Source organism: Mesocricetus auratus, unplaced genomic scaffold (assembly GCF_017639785.1).
Source record: "Mesocricetus auratus isolate SY011 unplaced genomic scaffold, BCM_Maur_2.0 Super-Scaffold_100013, whole genome shotgun sequence".
NCBI lineage: Eukaryota > Metazoa > Chordata > Mammalia > Rodentia > Cricetidae > Mesocricetus > Mesocricetus auratus.
In genome coordinates, this window is record NW_024429196.1 from 16,573,297 (window position 1) to 16,590,565 (window position 17,269).

Genomic DNA, 17,269 nt, shown 5'->3' on the forward strand with positions numbered 1-17,269 from the left:
TTCCTCCTCCTTCTTCCAAAAAAGGGTTGTTAGTCTTTTATTAGTGATAGAAACAATACTCTGTAGTTGGTTGTTTTTACTCTTTTGGCTCTTTGGGGGACTGACACCCAGCTCCCAAATAAATACATGGAGTCTTATTCTGTCTTATGAATGCCCAGCCTTAACTTGGAATATTTCTAGCTAGCCCTTCCTAACTTAAATTGCCCCATCTACCTTTTGCTTCTGGGCTTTTATATTTCTCTATTCTGCATGCCTGTCTTTACTTCTTACTCTGTGGCTTGCTGTGTAGCTGGGTGGCTGGATCCTGGTATTCTCTTTCCTTCTCTTCTTCTCACTCCTTGATCTTATCTTTTCCTCTCCTATTTATTTTCTCTGTCTTCCAGCCCTGCCTGTTCTGTCTCTCCTGCCTAGCTATTGGACATTCAGCTTTTTATTAGACCAATCGGGTGTTTCAGACAGGCAAAGCAACATAGTTTCACAGAGTTAAACAAAAGCAACATAAAAGAATGCAACGCATTTTGCATCATTAAACAAATGTTCCATAGCATAAACAAATGTAGCACATCTTAAACTGATATTCCACAACAAAACTCCCTTAACTTGATTTGAAAAAAAATATGCTATTTGAAAAAAAATAGCATAGATGTTATAGAATTTACATAGTGTGTCATGCATGCCAGTGGCAGAATCCAGGTTGTTTAGTTAACACTGGTAGAGAAGACCATGGACACTAGAAAACTGATAGATTTGGTTCCAGCTCTGGACTTTGTTATATACTCTTCATAGACTGCTATCTATAAATTTTCCTTTCCTAAAAACAGATATTAGAGTATTAAAGAGATATTACCTTTAAAGCACATGTCAAATTGATGAATAGGAGAATCAGGACAAGAGTCTTCCATTCAATTGATGTCTGGGTTTTCATGAACTGGCAATTGTAGTTTCTCCCTGTCAGCAATACAGCTCCACAAATCTTTAGTTCAAGCTCTAACATGAATGATATTTTCACCAATAAAGATTACATGAAACATTTCTCATTGTAACTCTATCATACCCATCCCGAGAACTTGTCTAAACTATTACATGCTACAGTAAAATGAATGTCACTACTTAAGGAGAAGGTTCATTGGAAGAAATCCATCTTTTTCCATTTATTTTTCAGGATTCTCAAATTTTTCTTCATTTTCATGTTCACTCATAAGAGCTTGCATTTCAAGAGCAAGGTCTATGTAAGCCCTAAGGCTGAATTTAAACTCTGAAAATGCACTCACTGTCACTGTATAGGTCCTTGAAAAAAAGATTTTCTCTTGCAGCTGTACCTTAGCTGTCAGAGCTCTCAGCTCTGTGTTTGACACTCCTTTATTTCTCAAGATGTGGAATTGTTGGCACAGTTGACTGTGAATAGTGCAGTCGCCCCCCTTTTCTGCCTTCATTTAAGAAAGAAGATCTCTTCGCAGTAGGCCAGGTCATTTCCTATAGTATTAGGTTCAGTGTCAGGCCTTCCAACACTAGTACTTGGGCAAGGGGGAAACGAGGTCCCTGTGAGGAATGTTAGTAGAGGCAGTATGCCCCTGAAGGATTGGCGTAGGATTTTTGTCATCTTTGCTCTCAATGCTTTGAGTGATGGCAAGAGTCTACTTTACATTTGATGTGACTTGTTATTAAATGATGATGATAATAAGTCATTTTAAACATAAGTTGGCAGTTTAGTAAACATTGTTTTAATGTCAAGAACTGGTGAACTCACAGAACAGATGATTCCTCATTATTGATGAGATCGAATAATTAGTCACCAATAAATTATATAGTGTAAAAATTAGCAACCAAATTCGAACATTTGACAAACAAAAGGTTGAGGACTAGGGACTCAAGGATATGACATCTGTAAGAAGTGGACACAAAGCCCTACCCTGACCCAAGCAGCTGTATCCTATAGACACTTGCTGAGAAAGAGAAAATCAGCTTTGTCTAATGGAGTATCAAGCACATTCTAGGCCAGATTCTGTGACCATAAGTAACTGGTCAACATGACAGATTCCATGTTTGTTGTTGTTTTTTGTTTGCTTGTTTGTTTTGTGTGCATTTGTTTTATTTTGTTTTGGCATTTTTAGTTTTACTGCTTTTTTGTTTCTTTGTTTGATTTTTGATGGAAAATGACATGAAGTTGGGTAGGTAGGGAGGTGGGGAATATTTGGGAGGCATTAGAGGAGGGGAAGAATATGATAAAAATCCATCGTATGAAAAATATTTTAAGTAATTTAAAGTGAATATTGGTATCATGGGGAAACGATAAAATAGTAATGATCAGTGGCATGTAACATTTCCTTTAATATGTTCTAGTGGTACACATTTATTTCCCATGATTCCAAACTGTCTTATACTTTGTTCCACAGCTCCAGTATAAAGACCAAAACTATAAGGCCACACCAGTAACCATGACCCCAGAGATAGAGAGAGTTAGGAGGAACCAGGAGCAGCTGAGTGCGGCAAGTCATTCTGTTTTCTTTCATATTTTAATCTAACACGATGTATTTTTCTTTTTAAAAGGTGACTTTGTGAATCAGTGGGCCATCTATACATTGGACAAGCTTTTACACATTCACACAATAAAGGGAATGAAGTATGATCCTTGTGTGAGTCAAGAAGTTTGCATCATGCTTTCTTACTCAAGTGGTCTTCATGAAGCATCCCAGGGGTTGTTCTGGTCATTGGGGCACAAAGATCCATAAGAGCCACATCTTTACTTTGAGAAACTTTTAGTTTGTGATTAAATCTCTAAAAATGCATCTCTGTAAGAAGCTTGGAAATAGACAGATTTATGGTTTGGAGGGGAAAGCAATGTTAGAGATAGGGCAAGAGAAGACGTGCCTTGACAGGCTTTCTATGATGCAGTACCAAGACAATGCTCCTTATAAATGAAATGGAAGGCATCAGCCAGTCATTTAATAATCCATTGTAGTAAATCAGTCCTAGTTAACAACCAAGAGGGACCTCTGCTCTAAGCCAGCCCCCCTTTTAATATCACATGTGAATGCCTGAGTTCAGCATTATTCATTTCTTTGACTGGTGAATGTGGAAAACTAAATTTCAAGGAGTCAGAGACTAAGCCAAGAATCCATGGCAAGTTAGGGCAGACCTGGAGCTTGAACTCAAGTCTCCTGGAATTTAGAAATCTATTTAGGGTAAGCCCAAATAATTACCTTTTTTCAACCCTTCCTTTCTTTTAACTTTCCTCAATATCAAGGATAGCCTCTTTCTTGCAAGACTAGCATTTTGAAAGACTTTAAAATGTAAGAGAACGTTCTCTCAGGTGGAGGCTAATGTAGTGTATCTTTAATACCTCTGAAGGTGGATGAAGAAGTCAGAGATATTTTAGTGGTGGAAACTAGGGGGCCAGCAGCAGACTAAAGCAATTTCCCAGCCCACCAAGGGGCCTTGATTCTGGTTTATTGTAGTGGTATCATTCTCATGTGTCTTTTAAAGGATCTTCTCTTATCTCCATTGCTTTTCTTTGCAGAATTTGTAGTTAGCTAAGACATGAAACAGACTGCTTTTAAGAATCATCATTAACACTTCTTGATCAGTTGAGTTCAGTCAACAGGAGACGACCACTGTGTAAAAAGCAAGAGTAGATTTGAGCTCCAGGTCTTGTTGGAGTCACTTGGAGCCCTTTCTATTATTTATTAAAATTCTTATATCTCCTCTATAGGTCAAATACAAAGGAGAACTAAAACAGGCAACTTCCATTTCGGATCTACCAGAGTTGAAGAGAGTGAAAGAAAACCAGAAGAATATCAGTAATGTGTGAACATTTCAGTATTTATCATTTGTATTTAATGATATCAAATGTAACAATTTGCACATGGGAATTTTATCAGGGCAGCAGTTCTTATCCTGTAGTCTGCAAACCCCACAGAGTTCACATATTGGACATCTTACATATCAGATATTTATATTATAATTCATAGCAATAGCAAAACTACAGTTATAAAGTAGCAACAGAAATAATTTTATGTGTGGGGGTCACCATAACATGAGAAGCTCTACTAAAGGGTCGCAGCATTAGGCAGGTTGAGAACCACTGTACTAGAGGGATTTCATATCTGAGTTGATAGTCTCAGCTGCCTGGCAGCTTCTACGGAGTACAGTGTCAGGGCAGTAGGTGCTGCAGTCTGCAGGACTGTATTATGATGACTATCCTGTAATTTGTGGCATACCCTCCTCATTGTATTTTCATGCTGGTGACTGCTGTGGTTGACTATGGAAGGCTGGGGTAGTTTCTGGCAGTTTAGCTTGCTCTGTTTCCTACCTGTCTGAGTTCTTGTTTGTCAGGCCCCTCCTGGCCATTTCTCTCACTTGTGATGATTACTACTATGTTTCTAGCGGAAAATGGTGAAGTATGTGTGGTTGACTGGATGTAACATGTTAAATGGACCAGTTAATAGGCATTTGGCCCAACGCAGCATTTTACTTAGACTCATGGACTTCTCTGGATCCCTCTGTTTATATAACCCACCCACAGTTCACTGAGAGCACCCTTTTAGGAAGTCATTAACATACAGAGTGGGCTCCTTGGAAGAAAAAACTCAGAAATCTATTAATCTTCAAAGACATCCTTTATGCCTCAAACTCATAAAGCCGTTTGACTAGTTTATGAGTCAAAGGCAGGTTATCATTTGCTATTTTTCTAAGGTTTTTCTTTTGGAGGAGTAGATGCTCATTTTTTCACAGCCATACTTGATGGGATTCTACTATTATAAAGAAGGGATGTGGTTACTGAAAAGAAGGAATGGACTGATATCTTTCCATGGTTTTCAATGGTACCCTGTGAAATATATCCTTTCAGGGTTCTGTTGTAGATAATTTCTGAGAAAACACAGCTATGCAATACCATTCTATTCAAACAAGACTTGTAATATCCACAAAGCATCTCTTCTCATACCCATCTGTGATTAAAGGCTCACTCTAGGCTTACTGGTGATCTTGTTGAGCCTATCCACAGTGATTGAGAAGAGGTACATTGCTATGCCAAAATGAAATAGATGCTCCAAGATGAAAGCATTTCACGTCCCTTCCTCTGCCCTCTCCTCCTTTTCTCCTTTGTTTTAATGAGTTCCAGGCTTTGGCTAGCCCTTTAAAATTAAATATGACGTGATTGTTTTTTTGTTAAACCGATTCACAATCTTCTATTTTTCTTCTCTGAAATGGTAGGTTTATTATAAAGGTCAACTGGGAAAGGCTACAGCTTTAAGTGTAACTCCTGAAATGGAAAGAGTAAAGAAGAATCAAGAAAATATTAGCTCGGCAAGTGGTTTTAATTCATTTTGAACCATTGCAAAGGATGGATCCTTTACAATGTACTTGTTTATTGTCTTATGAATAAAATGTATTTCCAATAAACACATACACTGTCACAGATGAATTCCAAAAGCTTTCACTATGTACATTTACATTTTTGTGAAATCCCTCATTAATATTCCAAGATGTGACCAATGGTTACATCTATAGTTGATTTAAGCTGTGACTCATGTTATTTCATTCAGTATCCTTGAAATTGACCAAGTCTTTGATGTATAAATTTAAAAAATTGCAATTGTATTGATGTGCTTCACTGAACGTGAGTTGCTAAATGCTTTCTACAAAAACAAATTTAAAAATGAGTAATTCAAAATAAGAAGATAAAAAGTTTAGTGCATTTAATATAGAATTTAATTAGTCAGGAAAATGGTCCACAGTTAGTACACATTACTATAGAGAATTCCAGGGCTCCAGGGCTCCACTGCAGAAATCCTTCAAATGCCCACAGATATGAGTGTTGGGCCCAGTTCACTGTATACACAGCAGATCTCCATGCCTGGGGCAGCACATGGGATTCATAATTGACAGCTCTATCATAGCAGTCCTGCCCAGAGAGATTGGGCATATTCAACATCAATTGTCTTTAAACTATAGCTGCCCAGAATAAAACATAGATCTGTTCCTCATTCTCTAGAGAGGGAAAAAAATAAAGAAAATCAGAAGAGGTCTCGTGTGCCTCCCTCAGCACTCTCATAGCAAAAAATTGCTTAGCCACAGAAAATACATTCTCATTCTAGTCAATGTTGTATCTGCTCTGTTCAAATGTGCGATCTGGGTTCACTGGTAGTTATTACTGACTGTTGGGCATACATACTTATTTTCTGCCAACAGTCTTAAGTCCTTTATACAATAATTTTAATGGAAATCATCAAGTATAATTTCAAGTGACTAATCTGAAATAAAATGTAATCCTCTGAAAGAAAAGTTACCTGAGAAATAATTTTGGATATGTTGCACATGATTCACCCATTTGAAAAGTTTTACAGTATCATGCAGTTTTTAGATTATAGGTATCTAGTTTCATGGATGTCTGCAGTTTTTTGATTATAGGTATCCAGTTTCATGGATGTCTGATGTTTATTTTGCAGGTGAAATACACTCAGGACCACAAACAAATGAAAGGTAGACCATGTCTGATCTTAGATACACCTGCTTTGAGACATGTTAAAGAAGCACAAAATCATGCTTCCATGGTAGGATGTGACAGATCATTGTGTCCATGACTAAAACATACTAAGGAATGGCAAGACCTGGATGGCATTGGTTCACTATTAATCTGGACAACTAACAAAGCATGGGATTGTGAATGGGAGACACAGTGTTATAATTACATGGAAATGTAATGAAAATGTTTATTCTAATAAAGTTATTTCCCCTCAATTATTTTGGTGTGTTTTTATTTCTAACTTGATTACCATAAATATATTTGTGAATGACATTTATCTAGACTTTATTTTTTACTTACTTTTAAGGCCTGTTTTGGTAAACTTGCATATTATTAAGAATATTTTTATTGTATTTCAAAAGCAGTTTTGTGTCAAATTTTTTTACCATAAAGTTCACCCATTTAATGTGTTTAGTTTAAGCTAGTACAATTTAAATGTTATAATTATTTCCTTCTTTGCATTTCAGAATATGAAAAGAATGTATGTCTTATAATATACACATTTTTATAATTATATGTGAAAATTTTACACAATATATGCAACTTTCTTAATCTAATTTTAAGTAGCACTGTCATCTTAAAGAATTATGATCAAATAACTTACCACTATTGTGTATTGCAGGTAAAAGATAGGAAATCAATTTGTAGTCAAATTGTGTTTCAGGAAGTAACTAATGTTTTAAAGTAATTGTCTTTTATACCTTACTAATATACAGGTTTCCATATCATTTAAAGGAGATGCTCTTTATAGTATTTAAAAATATAAAATTATTGGTGAATGATTTCTGATACTGCTTTTGGAGTACTTGGGCAAACATATTATATTTATTATATGTAACAGCTCAGGTGCACTTTATGTGATCTATCGTTTTATGAAAGTTTTATGAGACAATCAGGAATTTCTGTTTGAATTAATTCTTTTTCTTTTTTCAGGTTAAATATCATGAAGATTTTGAGAAGACCAAGGGGAGAGGCTTCACTCCCGTTGTGGACGACCCTGTGATGGAGCGTGCGAGGAAGAACACCCAGGTTGTGAGTGATGCTGCCTATAAAGGTGTCCAGCCTCATGTCGTGGAGATGGACCGGAGACCTGGGATCATCGTTGGTAAGTGTGGGGTCTTCTCATGGATATGCATGGTCAAAAGACTATGGCCACTTCTAGAACTTATTTCTGTGTTCATCTGGTCTCACAGATTTGATGTAAATTCCAACTTGATCACAGGTAGAATGCTCTGGCACTGTGCTGAAAGGGATCCAGGAAATTCATGTAATAGTATTGCCAGTACTTCCTATTCTTGAAAGTTCTGTTTAATATCTCCTTGTTAAACAGCACCATCCCAGAGAGCAGCGATTATAATGGTTGAACATCCTGCTTCCTTTAGCGGGTGTACTTGCTTGCTGAAAGTGGTACACCATAGACATCATGTACATGGGAGACAGAAGAGTCTTTTCCCAATTGTGCCTTTTTGTCATTAAACAAAGAGTCCGATGGTATTCTGTAGCATGAATAATTTGTGGTTTTGTGGTTCTGAACTAGGATATTTGGGGGGGGGAGCCGCTAGAAAGCCTGGTTATTTAGAAGGGAGCCCTCTTTTTATTGTGTCTTTTTCTTGCACTCTATTCAGCAAAATCTTAGGGGATATGACTTGAGATATCAGCAGAAGTCAGACTGAAGTATAAGCAGGCTGGAAAGGAAACTCTGAACCTTGTTTCCTTTGCTGTAGTTAGTCTCCAAATTTTTATACTTATTCCAACTGTATTGCTCACTGTGTAGTTACATTAACCATTGGTATGACACACACACCCACACCCACACCCACACCCACCCACACACACACACACACACAGACTAAGGAGTTATTTTGGTTCACAGTTTGAGGGCTCAGTCTGTCCAGTGAAGTTATGGTGGGAGCAGCTTGAGGGCCATTGTATTAATGACTAGGAAGCAGTGAGTGATGAACACTTGTGCTCAGCTCACTTTCTCCCCTTTATACACTCCAGGGGCACGCCTCATAAAATGGTGCCAGCTGCATTTAGGATGGGTCTTCCCACCTTAACCTATTCAAGATAACCCCTCACAGGTGTGTCCAGAGATTTGCCTCCTCAGAGGCTTTAGATTCTGTCAAATTGCCAGTCTGTCCAAGCTATCACAGTCAGAGAGGTTTTGGCAACCATGGCTTCTACTTCTCGGGAACCTCTTTGTTAGGTTACCTTCCTCCCAAGGGGAAGAGCTCTGTCTGAGAGTTACAGCTGTGAGAGGGCGTGGAGAGGTGAGTTGGGTGGGGAAGCGTGCATTTGACACAGTAACATTTTAGTCTAAAGAGAGAGTGCTAACACTAGGGCCCTGAGCGACTTGGATCATCACCAAGCAAAGTATTTTCCAAAGAAACTCTCCAGACCTATTTGGAGGCTATTGATAGCTTTACTCATTTTCCCAGGTTGATTACTTAAAGGGGCCATAGTAAGATGGATGGATGAATTGTGAGGTTTTCAGTAAAAGTGATGCAGAAGTGGGGAGTTTCATTGATTTGTGCTAATAACTCACAGGACGGAGTGGTGTGATTCATCTCACCCTGGGGTCTTACAAAGATCAGGGACCAGGAATGACGGTGAAATCATTGCTAAAAATGATGAAACTGTCTAGACAGGCCTCTCAGAGTTATTATTTATAGTATTTTCAATAGCAGTTATCACTACTTTTAAAATATAGATTTAAAACTAAAAAGTATTTATTCAGTGGGCTATCTAGGAGTCAGTTTCTTCTTATGGGGAAAAAAATCAGTGTCCATGAAGACTTGCTTATAAAGTCATAAAATGAAATACATTTGACTAACACTAAACTTCCCAGTGAGCCAGGGTATACACCATGCATGGAAATACAAGTTCATAGATTTGCAGATCAAGACAGTTGGTGCTGGCCCTATTTTTGTTGTGTAACTCTACTGCTTACTGGTTGGATGAACTCCTCAGAGCTATCCAACCAATCTGAGCCTCAGTTCCTTACCTATGAAATGACAACAACAGCAGTGCCTAGAGTAGCATATAGGATGCTTAAATGAGTTAGGTCCTAACAGAAAACAGTGCTTGTATATACTCCACAGTGTATAACAGATAAGAAAGTCTTTGCTAACTGTTACTTTAGCTTCACCTCCTTTCTCCCATAACCAGGCACCTACTTCCCAGTTGTTTATCACTGGACAGCACTCTTAGTTCCAACCATTGGAACATCAAATACATTCAGAAATTCTATAATTTGAACTTTGCCTGCAGCTGCAATATAAGAAGGGCACATTGGCCTCCATGTTTATTAGTCAGATGTGACAAAGTACCTGAGAAATCAACTTAAAAGAGGACTGTGTTCATTTTGCTGACAGCATGAGGTTTTAGCCTACTGTCATTTGACTCTGTTGCTTTTGGATCTGTGGCAGTGGCAATGAAGTACAGTGCCATCAGAGTGTGTGACAGAGGAAGATAGCCACTGGGAAACAATGGAGACTTGGGTGGGCTTGTCCAAGATCTTCTTAGAGGGAACTCCCCACTTACCTAACTCCTCTCACCAGTGAGAGGTGTCTTAACATTTCTAAAGCTTTGAATAATGTGGCAGGCTTGTGAAGCAGTCTTCAATACATGGACCTTTGGGAGACACTTGAAATATAAACTATGGCAATGTGCCCTCTAAACACAGAAGTAAACTAAGTTTTGGTTCATTGAGGGCAGAAGCCATGTTTATTCATGCCTCCATGACCCTATCCCTAATGGTTCCTTGTTGGAATCTTTCTTCAGAATTGGTGATAAATGTGTCCTACATGGCTTTATTTGTTCCCATAGATCCTAGTCTTGCAATGAAAACTGAACCTACCACTTGTCTACATTCCCAACATTCTTTTCTGTTATACAGAGAGAACAGTTTTAAATAAAACCATTCCTGTCATTTCCCATGAATACTCAGGTGTCCTTAGGCAGGAACATTAAATCATGTCACTGTTCTTGGGGGAAGCACCAAAGTACAGAGGTTTGGGATGCTGTAGGACTGAATGAGGCAGTCATATGTGAACCTGCCTTGGGCTGTGTCATATTGCTTCATGGAAATGCCTGTTCTGGGCTGTGAAGAAACCAGGGTGCTCAAATTGATGCCAAGCTTTCCTTGGTTCCTTGGTAGCTACATATGAAAGTGACACCCCTCACCCCACGCCCTGTTGTTGTCTGGGCTCAGAAGTGCACTGGGTCACTTTTAGCGTGCTGCCTTTTCTCGACTGACTTCCATGCTGAATTGTCAAAGTCCCCTCTTGATCTCTTGGTTTCTTCCTTTTGATGAAAGACCTCAAAGTGTGGCGCACAGATCCTGGCTCCATCTTCGACATTGACCCCCTGGAGGACAATATTCAGTCTAGAAGTCTCCATATGCTCTCTGGTATTGTTTGAGTTCCTCTCTGTTTCCCTGGGTTTTGTCATGAATGTTAATGATGATGAATTATAGACTTGCACTGTGGCAAATATGCCATGGAAATTGAAAGCTGAAGATTCAGAAAACCCCAAAAATGTATTATGTCACTTTAAAATAGCATTAGTTATTTATGAAAACAAAGCTTACCAAGAAACTTGTAAATGAATCCTACATTTGTTTGTCCTAGATTCACTTAAAACGGTGTCTAGAGCATACTTACATTTGCCTTTCATTGGCAAATATGATTCTATAGGCTTTCTGGGACTGCAGATCTAGTTATTTGGATTGCAAAGGGCTTCTGAGATAGAAAGGATATTTGTTTCATAAAAATGAGTATTATAGCATTTTAGAGTCAGGTTTCAAAAGTTACACATAGAACAACAGTGAGGTTTCTCTACAGCATCATGCATGCTCTCCAATTAAAGCTTCAGGTGTTTAGCATTTATCTCTGAATTTTTATACAATAAAAAATGGGTAGTTCCTATGGAGGCTTATTTGACTGTTAGCTTGGATGACATGTCTGTCATTAAAAGGGGAAGATGAATGATTTGGTATAGTTACAGCATGGCTAAACATTTGGACTTTTAAGCCATGTTTAGCAAATATACTCTACTCTGAAAATTACTATCTAATTTCAGTCTCAAAAGAAACAAAATATGAGAACTGTATGCAGGGCTACTTGAAAGCAAGTATTTAAAGCAGATGTTCACTTTCAAACTTTTTTTTTTACTTTTGTGATGTTTGCCTAGTTATTGTTCATCTCCTATCCCTTATGTCTCTTAAAAAGAAACAAACTCAACAGACTGAATGAGAAGGAATGTCTTTTAGGTCCTGTGTGTGCGATGTAGTCCATGTTAAGTCTGGGGATGGTTGACCAGAACCTTAGAGTAGCAGAGATTAGGGGTTAGTATTTAATTGGGGATTGTTTTGCTTTCCTGTGAAGCACTGTTTGTTGTCTCTGTCACTCATTCACGTGTCTGAATGTTCTCCCTCCGATGTAGAAAAGGCGAGTCAGTACCAGAGACACCTGTCTCGCTCTCATTCAAGCAGCACTTTTGGTACAGGTCTGGGAGATGACAAGTCAGAGATCTCTGAGCTCTACCCTAGCTTTTCATGCTGCAGTGAGGTGACAAGACCATCTGACGAAGGAGGTATCAAACCGCAGCTGTTTAAAATTAACTCACCCCTCAGATGTGTACTGGAGTGGCCTTTACACACTTTCACCTTTACAAACAGCTTGGGTGTAATTGAATTTTTAATTCTAAGTTTGCAAAGTTAAGAATATTTTACTTAAAGTTACTAATTTGGAGTTTTGCATGCTTTACTGTTGTCCATGGAATGGATCTGTGTCAACAAAAATGTCCTGGGATTTGCTACAGAAGTGCATGACTGGAGTGTACGTCATGGATATTCACAGTTTTAGTAGACACCAGAGTCTGTGTAGTTTCTGTATAAATTCCATTGGGGGAAATATTAATCTCACATTAACACTTGAGTGGGTAAGAGATTGCTATAAATTGCTGTGTGTTTAAATACTGATATATATTTATTGAGTTAGAACTTGTCAGAAAGAAATGGCATGTAACACTTGGGATTCAAGATTTCTTTTTTAAAGTAGAAAATACTGTTGGTATTAATAGTCATCACTTTATTGCAAACTCGACCCCTTTTCCTGTGCTTTTTATTTTCTGCATCCAAGCTAATGGATTGCTTCTAGAACTTTCAGTGAAATCCATTAGAATGTTACATGGCGGCTGCAGCTGATGAAGCTGTTATTAATAACAAGACTCAGTGCATTGGAAAGGCAAAGAGAGAACTCAAATACTATGCATTTTCTTGTGAAAGATCAGACTGCTGAAGTTGCTAGGTAGGAGTTTGAAGTTAAGTAGTTTAATACTTGGGGTAAATAAGTATCATTTCCAAGGACAGCTCTTGTTATCAAGTCATTGTGTGTATTCATGACAATGACACATTAATGAACATATAGTCAGTCATACTCTTTATAATTGAACTGTAAACTCAGTCTGGCTTTAGATTGCTAGATGATTTGTTGGGAACTGAGGATTTCCTTTTTTTACATGCTTTTTCCAAGACATAATCTTGCTGTATATAAGCCCAGACAGGTCTCAATCTTGTAGTCCCCCTGTCTCAGCCTCTTGAGTGTTTAGATTGTAGGTACCTGTGAGATCATCCTCAGCTCCCTTGTATGCAAATCCAAAGAAAGAATTACAAATCAGTTTTGCCTCATTGTAGGTAAAAAGCCTGTTGCTCACTTTCTGGGTCTGGCTCATTCATGAAGGGTTCTGTACCTGCTTCAATTATTTTTCTTCTTTTTGAGTGGGAGATATTGACGCTTCCTTTAGTGCTTTTCAAAGTTTTGAATATCTTCACTAATGTTGATGCCTGATGAAATAAACACAAGAATCAAATGTAAGAACTAGTTTTGGTCAATGACACTTAGCATCCTCCAGAGTGTTTGCTTCAGTGGTAACTCTTGTAACTCATGTGTGTAAAATAGCACAGTTATCATTCATTCACTCATCTATTCATCAAACATACAGTCTGCACCAGCCAAGAACTTGGAACTTCAATACATTCCATAGTGGACAGAAGAGCCAGGGAACTGCTGTGGGGGGCATAGGCTCTGGTGGGGGACCCTGATATTAAATGGCACAAAAGGATACTACATATATAAACAGTAGGTGATATGTGCAGATGGGATGGAGTTTACAGGATAGTTGACAGGTGATTCCATTTTTTTAGCCTTGACATTAGGGAGAAAAGTGGTTTTGACTGAGCAGAGGCTGTGACATTGACTTATTCAATGGAGTGTCAGCTGGACCATTAAAATTCAGAGATTGCACTGGAGGTGTATTTCAAAGCCCTCTTCCAAGTCTATGATCTTGGATGACTCCACATAGACACAGAGAACTCAGAACTGCCCACTCCAGAAGCCTCAGCTCCCATCTGCAGTAGTGAGAGATGCCCTGGTTAAGCTGGGACACTACTTTTTTTATCTCAAGGCTGTAAAACCCACTGCTATTAGCCATGTGTTATCTGCTCTTGCTTTTTAAAATCACTCTTGTGCTTTTACTCAAATGATTTCAAAGAGAGATTCCATTACTATTTGAAGTTGAATCAAATGAAATGTATCTGTTGAGAAAAAGTATAAACAAATATTCTTTTGCTTAAATTAGATGTTGAAGAATATAGCTAAAATAGCATGTAATCTTTCTGTCCTAACCTTCTGTTTACTGAGATTATAGGCATCTGTGATCATGCTCATTTAGGAAGAAGTTTAAGATATTTGTTGATGGTCTGGAGACAGAGTTCTGTGGATAAACCACTTGTCATGCAAATATGATGAGAACCGTTTGGATCCCCAGAAACCATATAAATGTCCCATGGATATGGTGGCCCTTTTATAATTCCAGTCTGAGAAGGCAAAGACAGAGAATCTTTGGAGCAGATTGGCTAGCTAGACTATATTGGTAAGTTCTGAGCTCAGGTGAAGAGTGATTGAGGAAGACTACACATGTGAACCTTGTCCTTTCACACACACATTCACCCAAATACACAAGGACATGCTTACACACATGCACATATACCACACACACACACACACACACACACACACACACACACACACACGTATGTACAAACTGTTCATTTGCTTGCTTGCTTATATGTTTCTCTAGTTAGTGAGTGAGTGGTGTTGGGATGGAATCTTGGACTTCCTACCTGCTAGGCAAGCACTCTAACACATACCCAGTCCAGAAATGTTATTTAAAATAGACTTTCTACTCTGAGCAAGGTGGCAGGCAGTTATGGATCACTGGGTTGAAGAAAGCTTTATGATGTCAATGGCCTCTTTTGAGATATTTGTAAGTTTCTGCCATTTGTAGACACCTATTACAAGGCTTTACTCTTTCTTTAGGGGCACTTCCTAGTTTTCCAGGTAGGCATTGAGGTATGAAGCAGAAGTTAAAATGTCCAAGTAAGCTTGATGATATCAACTCAGGTGATTCAACAACAGAGGGAATCTATGATCTTGGGATAAGTGCAACTGTGTCCTTAATTTCATTAATTTTAGGTGAAGCGAAACATAGTCAATGATATTTGTGTAGTGACATACACACTTCATGCATTCAAACCAACCCCCCAATTACCAAACTATGGTTATGGGTCTGAGTTCCTTCAGAGATTTGCTAGTCTGACCATGAGTAAATTTTAATAACTAAAAGATTTTCTTAAATACTGGCCATGAACATGGACACTGGCCAGGTCCATAACCCAGGCTCATGCTCAGATTATGGCCCTGAATTACATTAGTCAGGGGCTTGTAAAGGCAAACTCACACGACTGTGTACTTCCTGTCTGCATGCAGTCAGAGGCATACGTACACCCTGATGTATGGCTGCTTACGAACTTACTGCCTATGTGTGATCAAACACATCCTGTGCAACTGGGGCAAGCAAGCTTGTTTATAGAAGTGAAAACACATGGCTTGTTATCTTATACAAACAACAGCTCTAGCATTCTAGGAAGTTTTCTGCCCTTGGGGAAGTGGAGCTCAGAGGTCACAGGCATTTTTATTGTGTAGTACTCTTAAGCACAGTAATTGAAACTTAAAGCATAATGTTAGCCATCACACTACCCCATCTCCTTGCCAGTCTTTACTTCCCTGGGCTTGCAACTTGCTAAGTGACAGATACAACTTCTCAGGCTCTGTAGCCAACGTCTTTGGAGTCATTCTACACTTTTGTCCTTTATTCTGTCTCCATGACAAATTCAGTAGGAAGTCTTGTCATCTCTACCATGGCAAAGCCTTTCCTGCTTTTTCTTTTATTACTTAATTTCATTGCTACCGAGCAAACAGCTGACAGAAGTAATATAAGGAAGGCAGAGTTTATTTTGGCTCAGGATTTAAGAGGTTATACAGTTCACCATGGCAGGAAAAGCATGGCGGCATTCATGGTGGAAGAAGCTTGTGGTGAGGACTCCTCACATCCTGATTAACCAGGAAGCAGAGAGCTTGGGCCGCAAGCAGGGTTAATCTCTAACCTTCAAAAGCTGTTTCCTCCAGTGACCCTCTTTCTCCAGGGAGACCCTGCTTCTAGAGGTCATAACCTCCTGAAACAGCCCAGAAAATAGGGTCACAGGGCTGGGGAATTTCTCAGTGGGTAAAGTTCCTGCTGCATGATCATGAAGCATGAGGATCTGAGCTCAGATACCCAGCATGCATGTAAAAATGCAGGGATGAGGATGCATGCCTGTAATGTCAGTGGTGGGAAGCAGAGCCTGGAGGATCCAGTGGGCTCACTAGGCAGCTAGTCTAGCCAGTTGATAAAAGCTCCAGGTTCAATGAGAAACCTTGCCTCAATACAAGCAAGGTAAGAAAGCACCTGGAATTGACTTCCGACTTCCATGAATTCACACACACACACACACACACACACACACACACACACACACACACGCACGCACGCACGCACACACACACACGCACACACACCACACACACACACACACACACGCACACACACCACACACACACACACACACGCACACACACACACACACACACACACACACACACGCACGCACGCACGCACGCACGCACACACACACACGCACGCACGCACACACACACACAAATACACACACACACGCACACACACCACACACACACACACCACACACACACACACGCACACACACACACACGCACGCACGCACACACGCACGCACGCACGCACACACACACAGATACACACACACACCACACACACACACACACGCACACACACACACACTCTCTCACACACACACACACACGCACACACACCACACACACACACACACACACACACAAATACCTTTGTGAAATAAACTTCTCTCTTGCAGAAGGCCTTGAAGGGAGCTTTCACACTTTGTTTCAATGTCTTGACATTTCAGTGACATTGAAGCAAAGCTGAAAACAAGCTGAAGTAAAAACATTCCCAGAGGGTTTTTTCTCTTCCTTTTTCCTGGTGAGAAAGGGAACAGATAGTATTGGTGACTTCTTGGAGACTTTGAAATGTAGGATCCCCTTTGAAATGCCTGCTGGGCTTTGGTGGGGAGGAGCAGATTGAATGCAAGACAGAATTTTATGGTGATGACGAAGGTTTGGTGGAAATAATTAGTGTCTTTAGCAGCAAAAGCCAATCATGTGCTTTTGTTTAAACTCTGTCCCCAGAAATTGAAATTGAAATGCATTTTATAACACTTGCTAGAGGATGAAGAAAATGCTCTTGTGTATT

At 39.2% G+C, this 17,269-nt stretch overlaps 1 protein-coding gene across 3 annotated transcripts in view; it reads left to right on the top strand.

Moving 5' to 3' along the window:
* The window catches only part of Nebl (nebulette), a 356,567-nt gene that overhangs the window by 316,645 nt on the left and 22,653 nt on the right, over positions 1-17,269 (top strand). The window contains exons 24-30 of one of the 3 annotated variants that reach the window (XM_040755446.1): positions 2,394-2,486; positions 3,710-3,802; positions 5,212-5,304; positions 6,447-6,551; positions 7,457-7,628; positions 10,842-10,934; positions 11,969-12,118. In XM_040755446.1, coding sequence (XP_040611380.1) covers positions 2,394-2,486; positions 3,710-3,802; positions 5,212-5,304; positions 6,447-6,551; positions 7,457-7,628; positions 10,842-10,934; positions 11,969-12,118 — 799 coding nt within the window. The remainder of the gene's footprint in view (positions 1-2,393; positions 2,487-3,709; positions 3,803-5,211; positions 5,305-6,446; positions 6,552-7,456; positions 7,629-10,841; positions 10,935-11,968; positions 12,119-17,269) is intronic. The other 2 variants (XM_040755444.1, XM_040755445.1) reach the window with 2 other exon arrangements.